The sequence below is a fragment of the Daktulosphaira vitifoliae genome, unplaced genomic scaffold, assembly GCF_025091365.1.
Source record: "Daktulosphaira vitifoliae isolate Bord-2020 unplaced genomic scaffold, ASM2509136v1 Scaffold_3, whole genome shotgun sequence".
Classification (NCBI taxonomy): Eukaryota; Metazoa; Arthropoda; class Insecta; order Hemiptera; family Phylloxeridae; genus Daktulosphaira; species Daktulosphaira vitifoliae.
The window spans coordinates 3466727-3483240 of record NW_026099574.1 but is presented as its reverse complement, the minus strand read 5'-3'; the positions used below and the strand labels follow the sequence as shown (position 1 = coordinate 3483240).

Genomic DNA, 16514 nt, shown 5'->3' with positions numbered 1-16514 from the left:
GTAGATTGATAACAAATAGTAGTTGAATTATCTAAGTTTTATTTATGAAATTAATCTTTCTATGTTTATTTGCTGCGAAAAAATATTACTGTTTGAAATGGTACTATTAATGTGTGAAAAAGGGCAAAAATGTTGACGTTTTCCAGTTGTGAGTGATGATCTCGTCGATTTAAATTTCAAATAAATTTGCAAGTTGGTTATATTTATTAGAATTCACGAATTTTATGTAACGCTTTACCTTCTTACACTGATCAAATTTCAATACTATTGACGTTTAATATCATTCGTAAGATATTTAATTATTATATTTCCTTAAAAAATATGCATTGCTCATTTTCATTGAGAGAGTTGAACATTTTAGAGGTTATCATCAACTCTACTCATCAACCCAAAAATATAAAAATTATTATTTTGTCTTGAGTGGGAAGAGACCACCTATGCTGAAATATTATCATTTTGTATGGACAAGATATTTGGCAACTTTATTTGATTTTTTCGTAATTGAATACAGCTTCGTTTAATTAGGAAAAAAGTAGTAGCTATTTTTCAATGTACCATTACAACTATGAGACAATTTAAAATGTAAACAGGAACCATTAATAAAACAATATCTTCAATAAATACTATTAAGGCTTTGAAGAAATTAAGATGTTCATTCATTTTTTTATACCCGTTTATAGATATTATTAACGTGGGTTGTTGTATGAATGAAAAAGACATTATTAAATGCTTAAGTTCGTGTATTTCATGTCCGGTGTCTATTGGGTTAATTACTTATAATTTTTAATTTACAGTTATTATCTATCGTCCGTTTGTCATCAAGAACGGAAGAAACATTAAAGACTTATATTTTCTCTTGGTAAAAATTGTTGAAATTAAACCCTAGAAAAAAAGAAACTATTTTAGTTGTAATAAAAATTCAATTACCTTCCAAACATAATGTTTATTTTTCACTCATAAATTTTACTAGCATGCATTCATCCTATTAAAATTTTAGGATTAAATAGCTAGTAGTGAAATAAATTGACTATAAATTTTTGGAGAAGCACAAATACAAAAAATGAACTAGTATAGTACAGACTATATTTCATGAAAATATATCGGTTTTCGATCATTTTCTTCCTACTAGTCTAATAACAGCAACTCAAACACACTAATGGAAAATAATTTAGTATATACATATATAATCATATATATGTAGACATCTACAAAATATATAAGGTGTTCAGTAAGTAAGAAAATAAACTTTTATTGTTCTCATTCCTTGTAAAAATTGACCCGCTCCTTACTTAGTGAACACTAAAATAATATTTTACCTTTATATACTATGTAGATATCTAATTATTATTAAGGTAATGGAATGGTAATTTGTAAAAAAAATTAGCCACAATAATAATGATTATTTTAAGATTAAAAAAATGTATAATATTTTTGTTATACTTACCCTAAACGATGTTATACTTTTGCGCTTTGATAGGAGCATAAAACCATTTTTATAGAAGCAAAATTAATTATAAAAATGAGGATAAATATTAAGCATTTATGGGATTTTTTTGCTTCAAAGCTAAGAAGGTATTAATTTTACTATATTATATTTTTTGTTGTGTCTGTTACCATATTTTTTCAGAAATCACCGAATCGATTTCTTTCAACGATATGTGAAAAGATCACAAACCGTTTCCAGTCAAAATTATAGCACTCAAAATTCGAAAAAAATTCCCTCGTTTTCTGTAAATGGGAGAAAACCTCAAAAATTATAACATTAAAAATTGGTAATTTTTGACAATTTTTAAACTTATTTTACTTAAAACTTTTTTAAAAATAAATGAAACGAAACAGTTTTTTTTGGATAGGTACTTTAAGTGTTTTTGAATCATTTGGAATATATTTTTTAGAAATTTGACCATCTAAACACAGGGGGTATAAAAATATCAACTTTTCCACAAAGATTAACTTTTTCAACTTAACATTTAAAAATGTGCTGGAAGTACTGACACTTTTGTATATATCTTAAATTAAAACTTATGTAATAATCTTTTATTTAAAAAAAAAAATGACTTCTGGACTTGTCTTTATGGTGAAAACGAACAAAGTTAAAGAAAAAAAATACGATTTTTGTATAACAGTTTGGAAAATTCAATAAATTTTAATGAATTGTTGTACAAAGACTTATTTGAAAGTGTTTATAAGAAACTAGTAAATTCTGCGTTAGTGTATTTCGAAAGGGATGAATAATTCCTTGAAATGAAATGAGAACAACCGTTTTATTTTTATTTTGGAAAATATTTATTTTGACTTCAAACTTATATAACTTGAACAAATATTTGTAAACATAAATTTTTTTTCAAATATTGTATGTTTTCCAAAATTATAAAATGCACACATTACCCATCCCATTCACTTACAAAAAAAAAATTTAATATAAAATTGCTTAGTGCACATTTTTTTACTTCAATTATACACTATTATTACTTTTAAAAAAAATTTACAACTAGGCGATTTTTTTATTTTAAAATACACTACAAGGGGAGTACATTGACTTTCATAAAAATAAAATGGATCTAATTGACATAGAATATAAAGTTAAATCATAAAAAATTATTTAAGTTTTGAATATTTAAATTGTAGAATCTTTTCAAACATCAAGAGTTAAATGATAAATATGATTAATACGTATAAAAATGATTACTTTGATTTTTATTGAAATTATTACAATGTAAATGAAAAAATAAGTGTTTTTAACAAAAAAATATTAACATTTACTATAAATTGTAATTATACAATTTCTTGACTGCATATATACATAATACCATTTTTTTGGATCTGATAAAATTTTCTATACAATGATGTCAATTTCGAACTTGCCAGTTGTACTACTACTACTACTACTACTACTACTACTACTACTAAAAAAAGTTTTACCTTTTTTTATTAAAATTTTAAATTTAAAAAAAAAAGAAAAAGGTTAAAAATGAAATTTTGTACTGATTATTTTTAACATATTAAAAATCAAAATCAATAATGATTGGATAAACAAAATTACTTTTATTTTTAAGTTTTTTTTATATGTTAACACTTTTTTTTACTAATTAGTAATAATCTCAAAAAGAGACGATGGAAAAAATTTAATTGCAGATTTAAAATCACCGCAAAATATAGAGAATGACTTGGCTTAGTGAGTAGAAACACAAGTTTGGCACACAAGGTCCTGGGGTCGATTTCCAGAAACCAAAGAGATTCTTCTTGTGATTTTCTCATTGGTAGTGTCTGGTCTCTGATTCAAACCGACCATAGTACCCGACCGTCGATATTAGCCAAGCCAAGAACTATCTTTGACTTTCTAACATGTCAAAGAGGGCCCCACCACCCTCTGTAGCAAGTTCGGGAAATAGAAGGATGTAAAAGTGATCCTTATTGTTATCGAAGAAAAAATGAGTTTTGAAAAATGTATTCTGATTTCTGATGAAAATTTCATATAGATAAGTAAATTTTATGAAAATATACTACTTCATAACTTATCTGTAAAAATTACAATATTAAATTATTAAATATCAATTACATATTAAATTTAAATACTATAATAAGTGTATGTTCATATATTACACTTGCATCGAAGCGTTTTTATACTAGTGATTAAAAACATTTTCAGATATCTTCTATACTAGTATCAACTAGCCACGTTACTACTAAACTGTGACTGCACTGTGAAACTGTTTCTTTGTTCTTCAAATCTTTAAATCAGTTTATAATCTTTTTTTTGAAACAATTTTTAAAAGAATATTTTTATTAATTTTAAACGCTTTTGAAAGTTATCATAAAATGAGTGGTTGGTGCCCCTATATTATAGGGAATTTTATATTAAACTTGTGCACTTTTTTTTTTTTAATTTCAATTTAATACCATTATTACTTTTTAAAAATGTCCAATTAGTTGAATTTTAGCTTCGATGCGAAGCTGAAAAGGTATTAGTTTTACTATGTGTTTTTTTTTTTTTTTTTTTGTCTGTTACCACTTTTTCTCAGCTCTCACCGAACGGATTTCTTTCAATGATACGCCAAAAGATCACAAATCGTATCTAGTCGAAGACATTACCCTTAAAAATTAAAAAAATTTTCCTCGTTCCCCGTAAATGGGGGAAACCTCCAAAAAAATTACAAATTTAAAAATCGCTAATTTTTGAAAATTTTTTTACTAAAAACTGCTGTAACTTTTTAAAAAATGAACATATCAATATAACTTTTTTTTTTATAGATGCTTAATGTCATTACCTATCATTTGGTATATATTTTTTTATAAATCTGACCCTTAACCTGCCCATAGGAGGGGTTTTAAAATTACAACTTTTTCAGCTCAACTTTTGAAAGTGTTCCAGAAAGTCTGACACTTTTATATATATCTTAAATTAAAGCTAATGTAATGTACTTTATTATGGTAAAAAAAATTTCGGAATTTTTTTTGTCTTCATGGTGAAAAAAGCTACTAAATGTTATTTTTGTGTGAAAATTCTCGATTTTATTTTTTACATTTTTAACTTTATTATGCTATAACTTATTGAAAAGTGTATGGATCAACACAATTTTTTTATGAGAAATAATATTTTTTAATATCCGTTTTTCATTCTACATACATTATCTTAATTAGGATATTAATAATGAACTAGCAGATAATGTAGCTTTTGGAATAGTCCACCAATTTTTTAAAATTAAACACTATCTGAAGATTTACATCAAAGCGTTTTTTTTTATAGTGATGTTAATCCCTGTCAGATATCATTATACTTGATCCAACTATGCTACGTCACCACTGTGCCGCGACTCTCCTGTGCTGGGTTTTTTTTTTATTTTAAAATATTGTTTGGAAGGCCACAGTTTCATTGATTTTCATTAATCTTATTTGATATATTAATATAATCTTATCTTATTGAATATAAAGTTAATATATTTTTAATTTTTTGTCAACGATTTACTAAATTGAGAAAAATTATTTTGAAAATTTGAACCTGCCTAAATAGTTTTTTTATCACTCTGATGTAACAGTAATAAATTGCCAGATTGGTAACGTGTGTGTTTAATGCGTTTGCAGTACAAGTCATATATAAACGGACCATTGATTTTATGCAAATTTTTAAAAATTTTTTGCAAAAAAATTCAAAATTTTTATCTTGTGTAGATTGATATTATTTAATTATTATCACATAGTGTTAGTAGTTAGAATCAACTATTACAAAAATACTTTCTAAAGTAAAAATATCCTTAACATATTGATAACCACATTATGATGAATATGTACAACTATAAAATGATAAAAAGAAAATGAAGCTAAAGAATAAGTTATGTTAAGGATTAGTTTAGAAAAGCTTGATAATGTATATATTGATAGTTTAGTGTAAAAATAAGTTAAATACATTTTTGTCATTTTAGGAAGCAGTTTAAATTTTTGTACTATTACTTCTCATATATTATCAATTTTTTAATGCGATTAGTGAGTAAAATATTGAGTTATTACTTTTCGAACTTTTGCATTATACATTTAAATATAGGAAGTTAGTACAATAACAAAATTAACCTTAAATAGTCGCGTGGGGGTCTAGAATACCCCCACATAAATAAAAACGGATGTATTATATTGCATAAAAGGTGTACATAGATATAAATTTAGAAGATGGTTTTATAGTAATATTGTATCGACTTTCATAAATAAATACCTTCGAAAAAGAAATGTATGACTTAAAATATCCATCAAAATTGAAATGGGTCATATTGACTTGTAACGTTATAATTTTTTTTGTTGACTTATTTTTTTCAAAATATCGTTTTATCGTAAATGCAATTTTATAATCGATATAATATTGTGGAATTGGAATTATGTGAATCTGCCTCCGATTGTGCAATTATGTTTTAAAAATAAATAATCTATTTAGAATTTCTACTACTCAATGATACGGAGCAAATAAGAACAAAACATGTAATAAATACATCGCGTATATTAAACAGTATGCAAAGATTGTTGGGAGAAAAATCAATGTTCAACAGATTCAGAATAATTGTATATACTCGTATCATAATAATTGAACGTATTGTAATATTAATAATAAAGAAATTCAATTCAGAAAAATGATTGTATAAATGTAAATACACATAAAACTAATAAATATAATCCGTGTTTGAGCTCAAAGAAATACAAAAAAATTAATTAAATTACATTTTGTAATAATAAAAGCTTTTTTTTACCGTTTTAAAAAGAAGATTTTGCAGTTAAAATAATTTTTTTACAAACCAAAATTTTTTAATGAAATTTTGAAAATTAAGCTTTTTTTTTTTGTAATATAATTTTTAGTAATGCACATAATTTTGTAATTGATTTATTTTTGAATTTTTATTTTTGAATTTTCATCCATATTTATATATCATATGGTAAAAAATAATGTCTTTGAATTAATAAAATGAACTTTTTTATAATTATTTTATACCTTTTTTGAAAATGGGGTCTGATAGACTCCCACGAGACTATGAACGTTAAAAATAGGCACGCGCCTGCTAAAGGGTCAAATCATTTTTGTCAGAAATGCACTTCATTCTTTATTGTTCTCAGCCATCGAATAAAATAATTTTTTTCACGTTCAATGAAAAACAGAAATAACAAACATAGTACAAACAACGACAAAAACAATTATAACGATAAAAACAAAACAATAACAACAAAAATAAAAATAATAACGACGAAAACAAGAACAACAAAAATTACATAAATAAATAGGAAACAAGATAAGTCGACAGTATAGCTCCAACCTTGGTCCTATAACCATCGCTCTGGAGATAAACCTTAAAACGAGTTAAATATATTTGTACATACATAGGATATTACTGATAACATTTGTAAAGTTTAAAATAATAATTTTTTAATAAATTAACATTTTAATTACAATTTGATGTAACATATAAAACGATTTCATTTCATTTTTGCTTTATTAATCTACTTTTATTTTTACAATTTATGACTTTTGACAATTATTTTTATAATGTTGTGTGAATAAATTTTATCTACAATTAATTAGCTAAACTCAAAGACGTATTTAGAGTTTTGACGTCCTAGGTAAAGTTTTATTGCCATCCCTACATACCCCCCATGTTACTATTACGGCATTTGAGTAATTCAAGCACTCAGTGATGATGTGGTGTGTTGTGAAATCATACCACAAATTGGTTTTTTATTTTTTGAAAAAAAAAAAGACATGAATTAGTCAATGAGGTCAATTCTTGCTCGAATAATAATAACTTCTTCACGCATGATATTGATAGGCGAGTATCATTTATAAAAATATTTTTTTTTATTAAAAGCTAGTTACAGCTTAATTCATCGTCTCAAAGTCTCTGAACGTTTCATTTATGATTTTTTCTGTCTCTTAGATTGCCTATTTTTGAGTGATGTTGTTGATATGTAGCGTAGGTTTTTTAGAGTCTCATTTTTTAAAGATAATGTATTATTTTTATGTATTAAACTTAAAATAATTGGATGTTTTTTACAGTATAAATGACTGACATTTAGTGTAAATTGTAACCTAATTTTTTTATGGTGTACATAAAATTAAATGTATAAAAATTAAAACTTATTGAATATTTATTTAAACTTAACGAGAATAATTTATTCTCTATAAAAGAAACACATATCACATTAAAAATGTTGAATTATTACTATAATATTTAATTAATTATAATAAATTACAAATATAATTTATCTATCATTCGGCCACATTAAGGACATTGTTACGGAATACAATAATTATTATAAATAGCTTTCTTATTTTATTTTTTTGGAAGACATTGAAACATTTGGAAGACATAGTAAAATTATCACAAAAATATTATTAACAAATAAAAATGCAAAATCAACATTTTATTCACTATACTTATTTAGTTTCGGATAACACTTGACGAAGTCTATCGATGAATATGTGAGCATGTTGAGGTTGGAAAATCAGAGCTGGACGCATTCTAATAGCAATATCCCCACATCCTCCAGTTTGGACCCCTTAAAAAATATTATTTATCATTAGATTATTTTATGTAGTTACATACAGTACACATGCTTAATTATGAATGGGACATAGGTATCAAATGTCACCAACAGTTGAAACTTTATATAGATATAATATTTTTTTATTTGGAGGGACTGCAATCCCACCACTGCCTCATCAAACAGTGGAGGATGTTTCAATCTCGATTCGACTATTTATCAATAATAATAGTTATGTTTATTTATATAAAAATATTCCAGTAATAACCTTTAAATAAATATAAAGAATAATTTTTTTATAAATACCTTTAGCTTTAAGTCTATTAACGAAATCATCTCGGAGTTTGCTATCAGCTGCGTTAAATGATATAAACGTTCCACGTCCTCTGCTGGAATTGATCAAAGCAGGAAATTCAGCTTCTAAGTCTCTAAGGTTAGACATGAGTATGTCTCCAGATTTTTCAACCACCGATAGTAAATTATCTCTTTTAATAACATTTAAGATGGCTTCAAGCAAAACTATTTTGGTTGGATCTCCCATCCAAGTATTGAAAACGCGATACGGCAAATCGGGTCTGGGAAATGAATATAAAATATTTAATAAATTATAAACAAAGTATCAAATGAATTAAATGTGTTATACAAAAATTCTCTTTTCAAGTAGTATCCACCAGTTTGCATTTTTTTACTAAATGTCACAATGTCAGGAGAAGTTTCCAAATCAAAGTGTTCGTGACACCACATCTTTCCAGTTGGTCCTCCTCCAGTTTGTACTTCATCTATTAAATAACCTGCATTATGCTGAAAAAAAAAGATGAGACAATCATATGATTATTTTTTTTTCAAATTAATTAGAACGACAACACACTTTTTTTGCTATCTTTTGAAGCTCTTGGAAGAACTCCGGCGACGCATGATTATCTCCGCCTTCTGCTTGAATAGGTTCGATTATAATTCCAGCTACAGGATTACCTTTTTTCTCCCATTTTTCGATTAATTCTTCTACCTAAAATATAAAAATTATTTTTAAGTAATTCATTGACTTTTTATTGAATAGTTTTACTTAAATATTTATACCTCAGCCAAACATCTTTTGTCTTCAGCTTGATTTTCTCTAACGTTTTCGTGCAGAGGGTATTTGTATTCGGGAAAACTTGCGATTGGCCAGTCAAATGCTGGCACGTCCATTTTGTGTATATACTTGGAGTGTGTAGTAGATAATACTCCAAGAGTTCGACCATGAAATGACCCTTTAAAGGACAATATTGACAAATTCGGTGCACCTGGTGGCAAATTAATCATACAAGATTCTTTTTCAAGTTCAGTGAAGTTGGACGTTCCTCCTCTTTTATCTCTTTGATATTTAAGAAACATGTTTTTGTAAGCGTTTTCATTTGAACATGATCCACACATCATAGTAGTAATACTATTCATACCTTTCGGTGCAACCTAAATTCGATTGTTAAAAATTTTCTTTAAAAAATCACTAAAATACCATTAAAATGTTTTCTTACACTCAACAATGTTTTTCGTAATTTTTCTGGCCAGTCTGACCCGGGGAAAACACCCAATGCAGGTCGGTTAACGATAGCTTTCTAAAAAGACAATCAGTTCACAAAAAAATATTGTAATGCTACTTAATTATTTTAGTTATAATAAAAACTAAAAACTTAAAACTAAACTACTACTCTACTTAAAACTAAAAGAGAAAAGTCGAACCTTGTTTTCTTCGTTGTCGAATACTTTTAACATATCTGAATGGTTGTATCCCAAAGGCATAGACGATATTTGCGTGTAAGCATCTAAAAGAACGTTACCATCAACATCTACCAAATAGTTTCCTAAGGATTTGTTATAATCAGCAAATAATTGGACTGAACCGGCTTGCTATAAAATAAAAGCATTTAAAAAATGATTTACATTTAAGTAATTATTTATACATAATATTTTAAAATAATAATGGATGATTATAGAATTATTTTTGTGAATGTGCGTTTGTTTTAAATATCTTTGCAGCAAATACTTGTATTATAAAGTTAAAAAAATATGTATAATTTAATCACAAAACTTTTCTTGAATTCTTATAAAACAAGGTAATTGAATTTCGTAGTTTAAAAGTATTTTTGAAAATATCAACTATTCATTAGTTAAATTTAAGTTTATAAAATCAAATCATATTTTTTTAGATTTTTATGATTTCATAATTTGTGATCGATAAATATCTGAGCTTAGACAATTTTAAAATACATATCAGATTATTGAATATATTTAATGAAATGGTGTCATGCAAAAAACAGCAATCCCACATTTAAGGCTATATTTCATAATTTATTTTATTTATTAATAATTAATATTTTCATTAGTATAAACCTTAAGTTAGTTTTTTAAATACAATTTTAGAGTGATATACAAACATTTTTAGTCTTGGGGCTCCTAAGCAACTATCAAATCATGGGCTTTCTTAAGTGGTGTATTTAAAAGTTTGTTATGAGAGAGGTATATGAATCTTTCGGACAGTATAGAAACTTCACTCCTGTCATGATTTTATATCAACTGGAGAGATATTAATTTCTTCGTAAATATGTCATTGATCTTCCATGGTATATTCTTAAATAAAAAATGTCGTTAAATTCTATGAAAAAAGAGAAATTACTATCTGACGCATCAAAATATTTGGCCCTGGACAACTGCATTTTTGTCTTGGCCAAATATGAATTTGTATACAAATGAATATTACGTTAATTGTAAGGTAAATTGGAAAATAAGACATTTTCTATCTGATCATTAAATATGAAACATCGTTTTTTTATTTATTTTTGAATTATTGTATGACGCCCATTCAATTATTATCTCTTTCTTAATCCTTTTTGAAATTTGACTATGATCAAAATGATAATGATTCTTAATGAGATGTAATATAAATTGAGTTGTTATTTTAAACAGCAACAACTTTTTGTCAAAAACTATTCCATTGTTTATTGCGATTTAATTAATTCACTTATTGAATTAAACTACGCATCCTGTTCCTTTAGGTTGACTATTTCAAACTACATTAATTTCATATCATCACCCTTTAGACCTTGCGACCTCGTTTTTATTCAATCCGAAATTTTTCACTCACATGCCATTTAACACACATGTTATTTAAAGTAGACAAATGCAATTGATAAATTTAGTTTAATACTTTTATTCATTTGATAGGTTATAATTTATCATAATTTGATAATTGTTAAATTATTATTAAAGGATATTTTTGATAAAAAAAACTTTTTTCTATTTAGCTAGAAAAAAAAAATTGATAATAATAAATTAAATATTAAAATTATGTTTGTTTTAATATAAATTGACATGCCTTTTATTACATGCTTGTTTTTAGTATCAATAATAATAATTAATATTAAATAATCATTGTTTTAGCAAAATACCTGTAAATCAGATAACTCGTCTAAAAGTTTTTTAGATTTTGGTCCTGGTACTGGTGTCTTTATCACTGGTGCAGTATATTCACCAGGGAATAAAGATGATGCGCATCTCACTGGAAAATAATTGTTGTATAAAATTAGTAAATCTATCATACAATTAAAGTTGATTAGATTTGGGTCTTACATTATACGTTACTTGGTTATATACTCTATTATATTCTATAAGACATTTAAAGTAAAGAAAAAGGTCTTAATTATACAATGTTCTTTAATTTATTAACTTTATTCCTCGATTTAAAAATCATTTCTGAAATAAAATGGGAAAATAAAAAAAAAAATTTCAAATTTACCCTTACAATTTTATCATTTTAGTTTAACAAAATAGTTTTCTACTTCAAGTGTCTACTTGAATATATTAGTTGTTTAACTAATATATCAATTACATATTTGAAAATCAATTTTAATTTATAGCATGTAGCATGATTTACTTAAGTTATGTCAATTTAGGCCGAGTGACTTTCTTAGTTTCAATAAATTTCAAGTAACATATAAAAAGTCAATAGTACTGATATAGTGAGTATAAAATGACCTGGAATTTGTAATATCCACATAAGTTTATCAAAATATTTTTGGTTGCTTGTCTACCCTGATTTATTGAAAAAATAGGAACCAACAATTTAGATTAAGCAGTAGACATAAAAGATCGACCTCCTTAAAAAATGATTGAAAAAATATTTCTATAGGAAATTGATCGTCTAAAAGAAACGATGAATCATGAAATGAAAGGCACTGATCAAATAACATAACTCTCTTTTGAAATTAGATTTTCAACGGTTTTAAATAAAGAAAAAAATGACTAAAACATTTATCCAAGTAATAAATAATCATAATAATCTAAATGAAGAATTAAGCGTTTTAAAAATTTTTAAAAAATGGAATTATCTTTTTTTTTTATATATTTCTTCAAATGCTGATCCTATTTTTTTGTTTAAAAAAAAATTGCAAAAACAAAAAAGTTGAAAAAAAAAAATTATTATTAAGTCTTAAAGTAAGAAATGTGTTACTTCATTTCATTGTTATCTATTGTATGTTAGATTAATTATAATTTCTATTTAATATAAAATGTAGCTTAATATTTAATTATTATTTTGTCGTATCAATCTAATGCTCTAGTAAAATATCTATAAATATTGTTAAGAAACATAAAATATTTTTCTCATAAATTAAATGATGAAATCTATAAAATATGTAATTCTGTGGTGCTCGGTTAAAATGGCTTAAATTCATAGCCCTTTATACCACAAAAAAAAAAAAGAGTGTTTCTTTTAATATTATGATATATTTATCTTTATCTACACAATTTTTGTACTTAAGCCCTTTTACTCGAGCACTACAAAATTGTCCCAAGTTTAACTATCACCTTAAGTTGGCCCATTTGACGATACTTTATTTTAGATAGCAATTATTTATTTTTATGATTATTATTGAATTGGCTTTTAGTAAAATTCGAACAAATTATTAAATCGAAAATAGTATTCTACTATATATATATAATTTTTAAATAGAGTTTAAGTTCGTGATAACTTATTTTAATCAGAGATATAATTTATTATTGTTCTTAAAAAATACTTAGTAAGTGATCGTTAAACACTACTAACTTAGTTTAGATAATTTTATTTTATTATTAAATTTTAAACTATTGATCAAAAAGTTCAAATAAATCAAGTGACTCCAGTTCAAGTATAAGCATTTTATGGAGAACACGCATAGTGGTCTATTTTTGATTTTCGTAATTATTTTATATGCTTCTATGAAAAACAGAAATTATTGAGATTTTGAAGTCGAATGACACTATATTTTTCGTACCATCCTCCTCTTTGACCCTCATTTATTCATTACTATGATACTATCGGGCACATTTATGTATAGAAAAATATTTCTGTGTTTTATAAAAATGTAAGTAGGAGTGTTTACGTTATGCATTGATAACTAATAAAGATAATATTATACATTATTATCAAATTTACATATTTTTAGTTTATTATCACATAAATAATGAAATTATTTAATCAATTTGATGATTAGTAATCAACTCTCTAAAAATAATATTTATATATTTATTTATTTTTTATATTTGATATAAAAAATAGTCAAGTAATACATAATAAATAAATTATTTTTAATTTCATATTGAATAAAACGTTTGATATTAGTTTATCATTTATTTTTTTGTGAAACTGTTCAAATTAACAATTAATATATTTATTTAAAACTCTAAATAAACAAATAGCACTTGACATTTCTTATTTTATTAAATATAACGATTTTTTAAATTGATGTAGTTCTTAAATATGCTAATAAATATATTATTATGATTAATGAAAAATAGAAATCAAATAAAGAAAAAATAATAGTTTTTTGTGTTATTTTGTTATATTTGTATTATTTATATAAATTCAAATTCAAAAATTATTCAAATAAAAAGCATTAAATTTCAACTTGAAGAAGTAATGAATACAAAAAATATGTAATTTTTAAATACTCGCTCTTGAGTACGATCAATAACACATAATCTATGAAACTTTCTATGATTTTTACATGTTTTTATATTATTTATTAAATCATTCTAAATAATCTTAAATTATTTTGAAAAAAAAAATAACCTATAATCGAAAAAAAAATAGTTTTACTGAAGTTCGCTTTTATTGCTCATTTAACATTGATTTAAAAACATTTAGATAAACTTATAATTATGACGATAAGTAAATATTTTAACCTAATTTTATCGCTGGTAAATATTTCAATATTAAGTGTTTACAATAAAACCTAACTTATTGTAATTGAAGTGTTTTATTATTACTCACATATGCGTTTGTTTAGGAGGCAACTGGCCGAAAATGCCGGTGAGGTGATTTTGTGGAATCGATACATTTTTTAAAATTACTAATCCTATTTTTAGGAAATATATATATTTAATACTGTAGACTATACTAAAGATATTGTATTTTGTCCGTTCTATTATTTTCAGACTTCTGGTAAACGACTACCTGACGTGTGCGCGATCGATAAGCTACTGAGCAGTCTCACTGTGTTTGAAAGTGGTACTGTTGTGATCACACAACTCGAGTAGAGGGAAATCTGTTAACAAAACTTAATACAGAGAGCGATTAAAACCTTCAATTTTGGTTGGAAGTTGTTTTTATTGTTGAAGAGTAGAAGTCAAGAATTATTAATTTCATCTAAACATTTTATTTATACTTATTATAATATCCTAGACATTTATGAATTACTACTAAATACTCTATATAACAGATAAATATGTATTTGTACAATCAGGTGCTTAATTAATTCAGTGTCTGTGAACTTGTGATGCCCTCTAAAGAACTAGGAGTCTACTATACATATTTAAAATAATTTCTGGAATTGGGACTGGTTTGAGATATCTAAAGACCGCTACACATCCTTCATTATACAGTAACGAGTTTTGTAGGGTAGCATTACTTTAAAACAATAAAAAATGTATTTATCTCGCTTTCTTAGAAATATTTTCTATGGTATAGACTATATGGATCTGTTACTTACTTTTTTAACATTCTGTATATTGTCTAACGGCAAAAATAGTAAAACAAACTGTCATTATTTCTACTGATAGGTGATAAGTTATAATTTTAATGTTGCGGAACATTTGTAATATTATTATTACATTTAGAATTTACACGGCTACATTGTATATATTTTATATTTTGGAAACTTTATACAAAATAATTCAATTTAAAAGTTATTTATCAGAATTAATATGAAAGAATGAATGATTAATCCTACAAATTTAGCAGATTATTAAATTTTAAGTTTTAGTTTTTGTATTCAATTTACTGTTGAATTACTATTAATCTACTATTCTAAAATAAATTAAATATTTGAAATAGGCTTAATAAAAAGACAGACATTTATGCATATCTAATAATCCTTAATAACATCTTGATATAGTAAAAAAACTCTGGGTTATGCGGGGGCATAGCACCTTTGATTATATTTACCAAATAAAGATTTTTATCCACTTCATAAAATCATTTGACTGTCACTAACGGCATTTGATATATTCTCTTCATATAAATACACTGTCGGCTGATATAAATATTCTGTTTATCTTATGTGTTTTTGCTGATTAATTTTATTAATATCTAAAATATACTCGGGATTTTTTCTGTAACCGTAATGTGTTCTTAAATTACAATTTACATATATAAACATACATTCAACAGACTACTTTAAAAGTATATTGAATTACGTATAATAATGTTGTAACTCTAAGTTTTTCTTGAAAAGTTATCTGTTTATTAACTACATCCATTTCGTAATCCCCTTAGAAATAAAAATCACGTTTTTAAACGTAAAAATTAAACTTTTAGAGGATATGGAGGGACTTCAAAAATAGTCGTGTGAAAAGTGGGTGTTACAATTTATTCAATTAGCGATATAATAAATAACATGTTGACTGGTATTATTGCTATAAAAAAAAAGTGAAACAAAAATTTATTTATTACAATTATTATTATATAAAGGATTGTGTAATTAATGTTATAATATTTTATAGGTTTAAATAACATGATTCTAATGAGCCAATTCTTTTATAAGAGCCGTAAACTTAATATGAGCGGAGGCATAATATTAACATATATATATATATTATTATAACTATATTTATAAATATAACACATCATTAAATTGAAGATAATTAATTCTTCAACATGGCTAAAGAAAGTCAAAATTAGGCGAAGAATGACATAAATGTAATAGAATTTAATGAAGAGTGATGACTGCAATTTTACTTTCGACTAATATGATAAAATAGAAATTATTTGTAAAAGAAACATGAAAATTTATTTGGCTTAAAATATTAGGACAATCTATTATATTAAAAATAATAATAGCTATTAAATTTATTAGTTTATAAATCCAATAATATCATCATACTATCATCTTGTAGATTGAGTACTAATAACAAAAGTTTTGTTATTAGTTAATAATAACTTATTTAAATGGACTTTATATGATCTCAACTTGCTGTTTTCTTCCTTT

The 16514-nt window shown here is 24.9% G+C and overlaps 1 protein-coding gene across 1 annotated transcript; it reads right to left on the bottom strand.

Moving 5' to 3' along the window:
- Window positions 1-7676: 7676 nt before the first annotated feature.
- On the bottom strand, window positions 7677-14527 carry LOC126900928 (4-aminobutyrate aminotransferase, mitochondrial). Its single transcript, XM_050676964.1, has 9 exons — window positions 14300-14527; window positions 11439-11548; window positions 9733-9900; window positions 9528-9608; window positions 9091-9462; window positions 8882-9019; window positions 8657-8814; window positions 8320-8588; window positions 7677-8028 (listed from the first exon to the last, which is right to left on the bottom strand). Exons 1-9 carry the CDS (start codon window positions 14364-14366, stop codon window positions 7907-7909), a joined length of 1485 nt encoding a protein of 494 aa, XP_050532921.1. The 5' UTR covers window positions 14367-14527; the 3' UTR covers window positions 7677-7906.
- Window positions 14528-16514: the final 1987 nt, after the last annotated feature.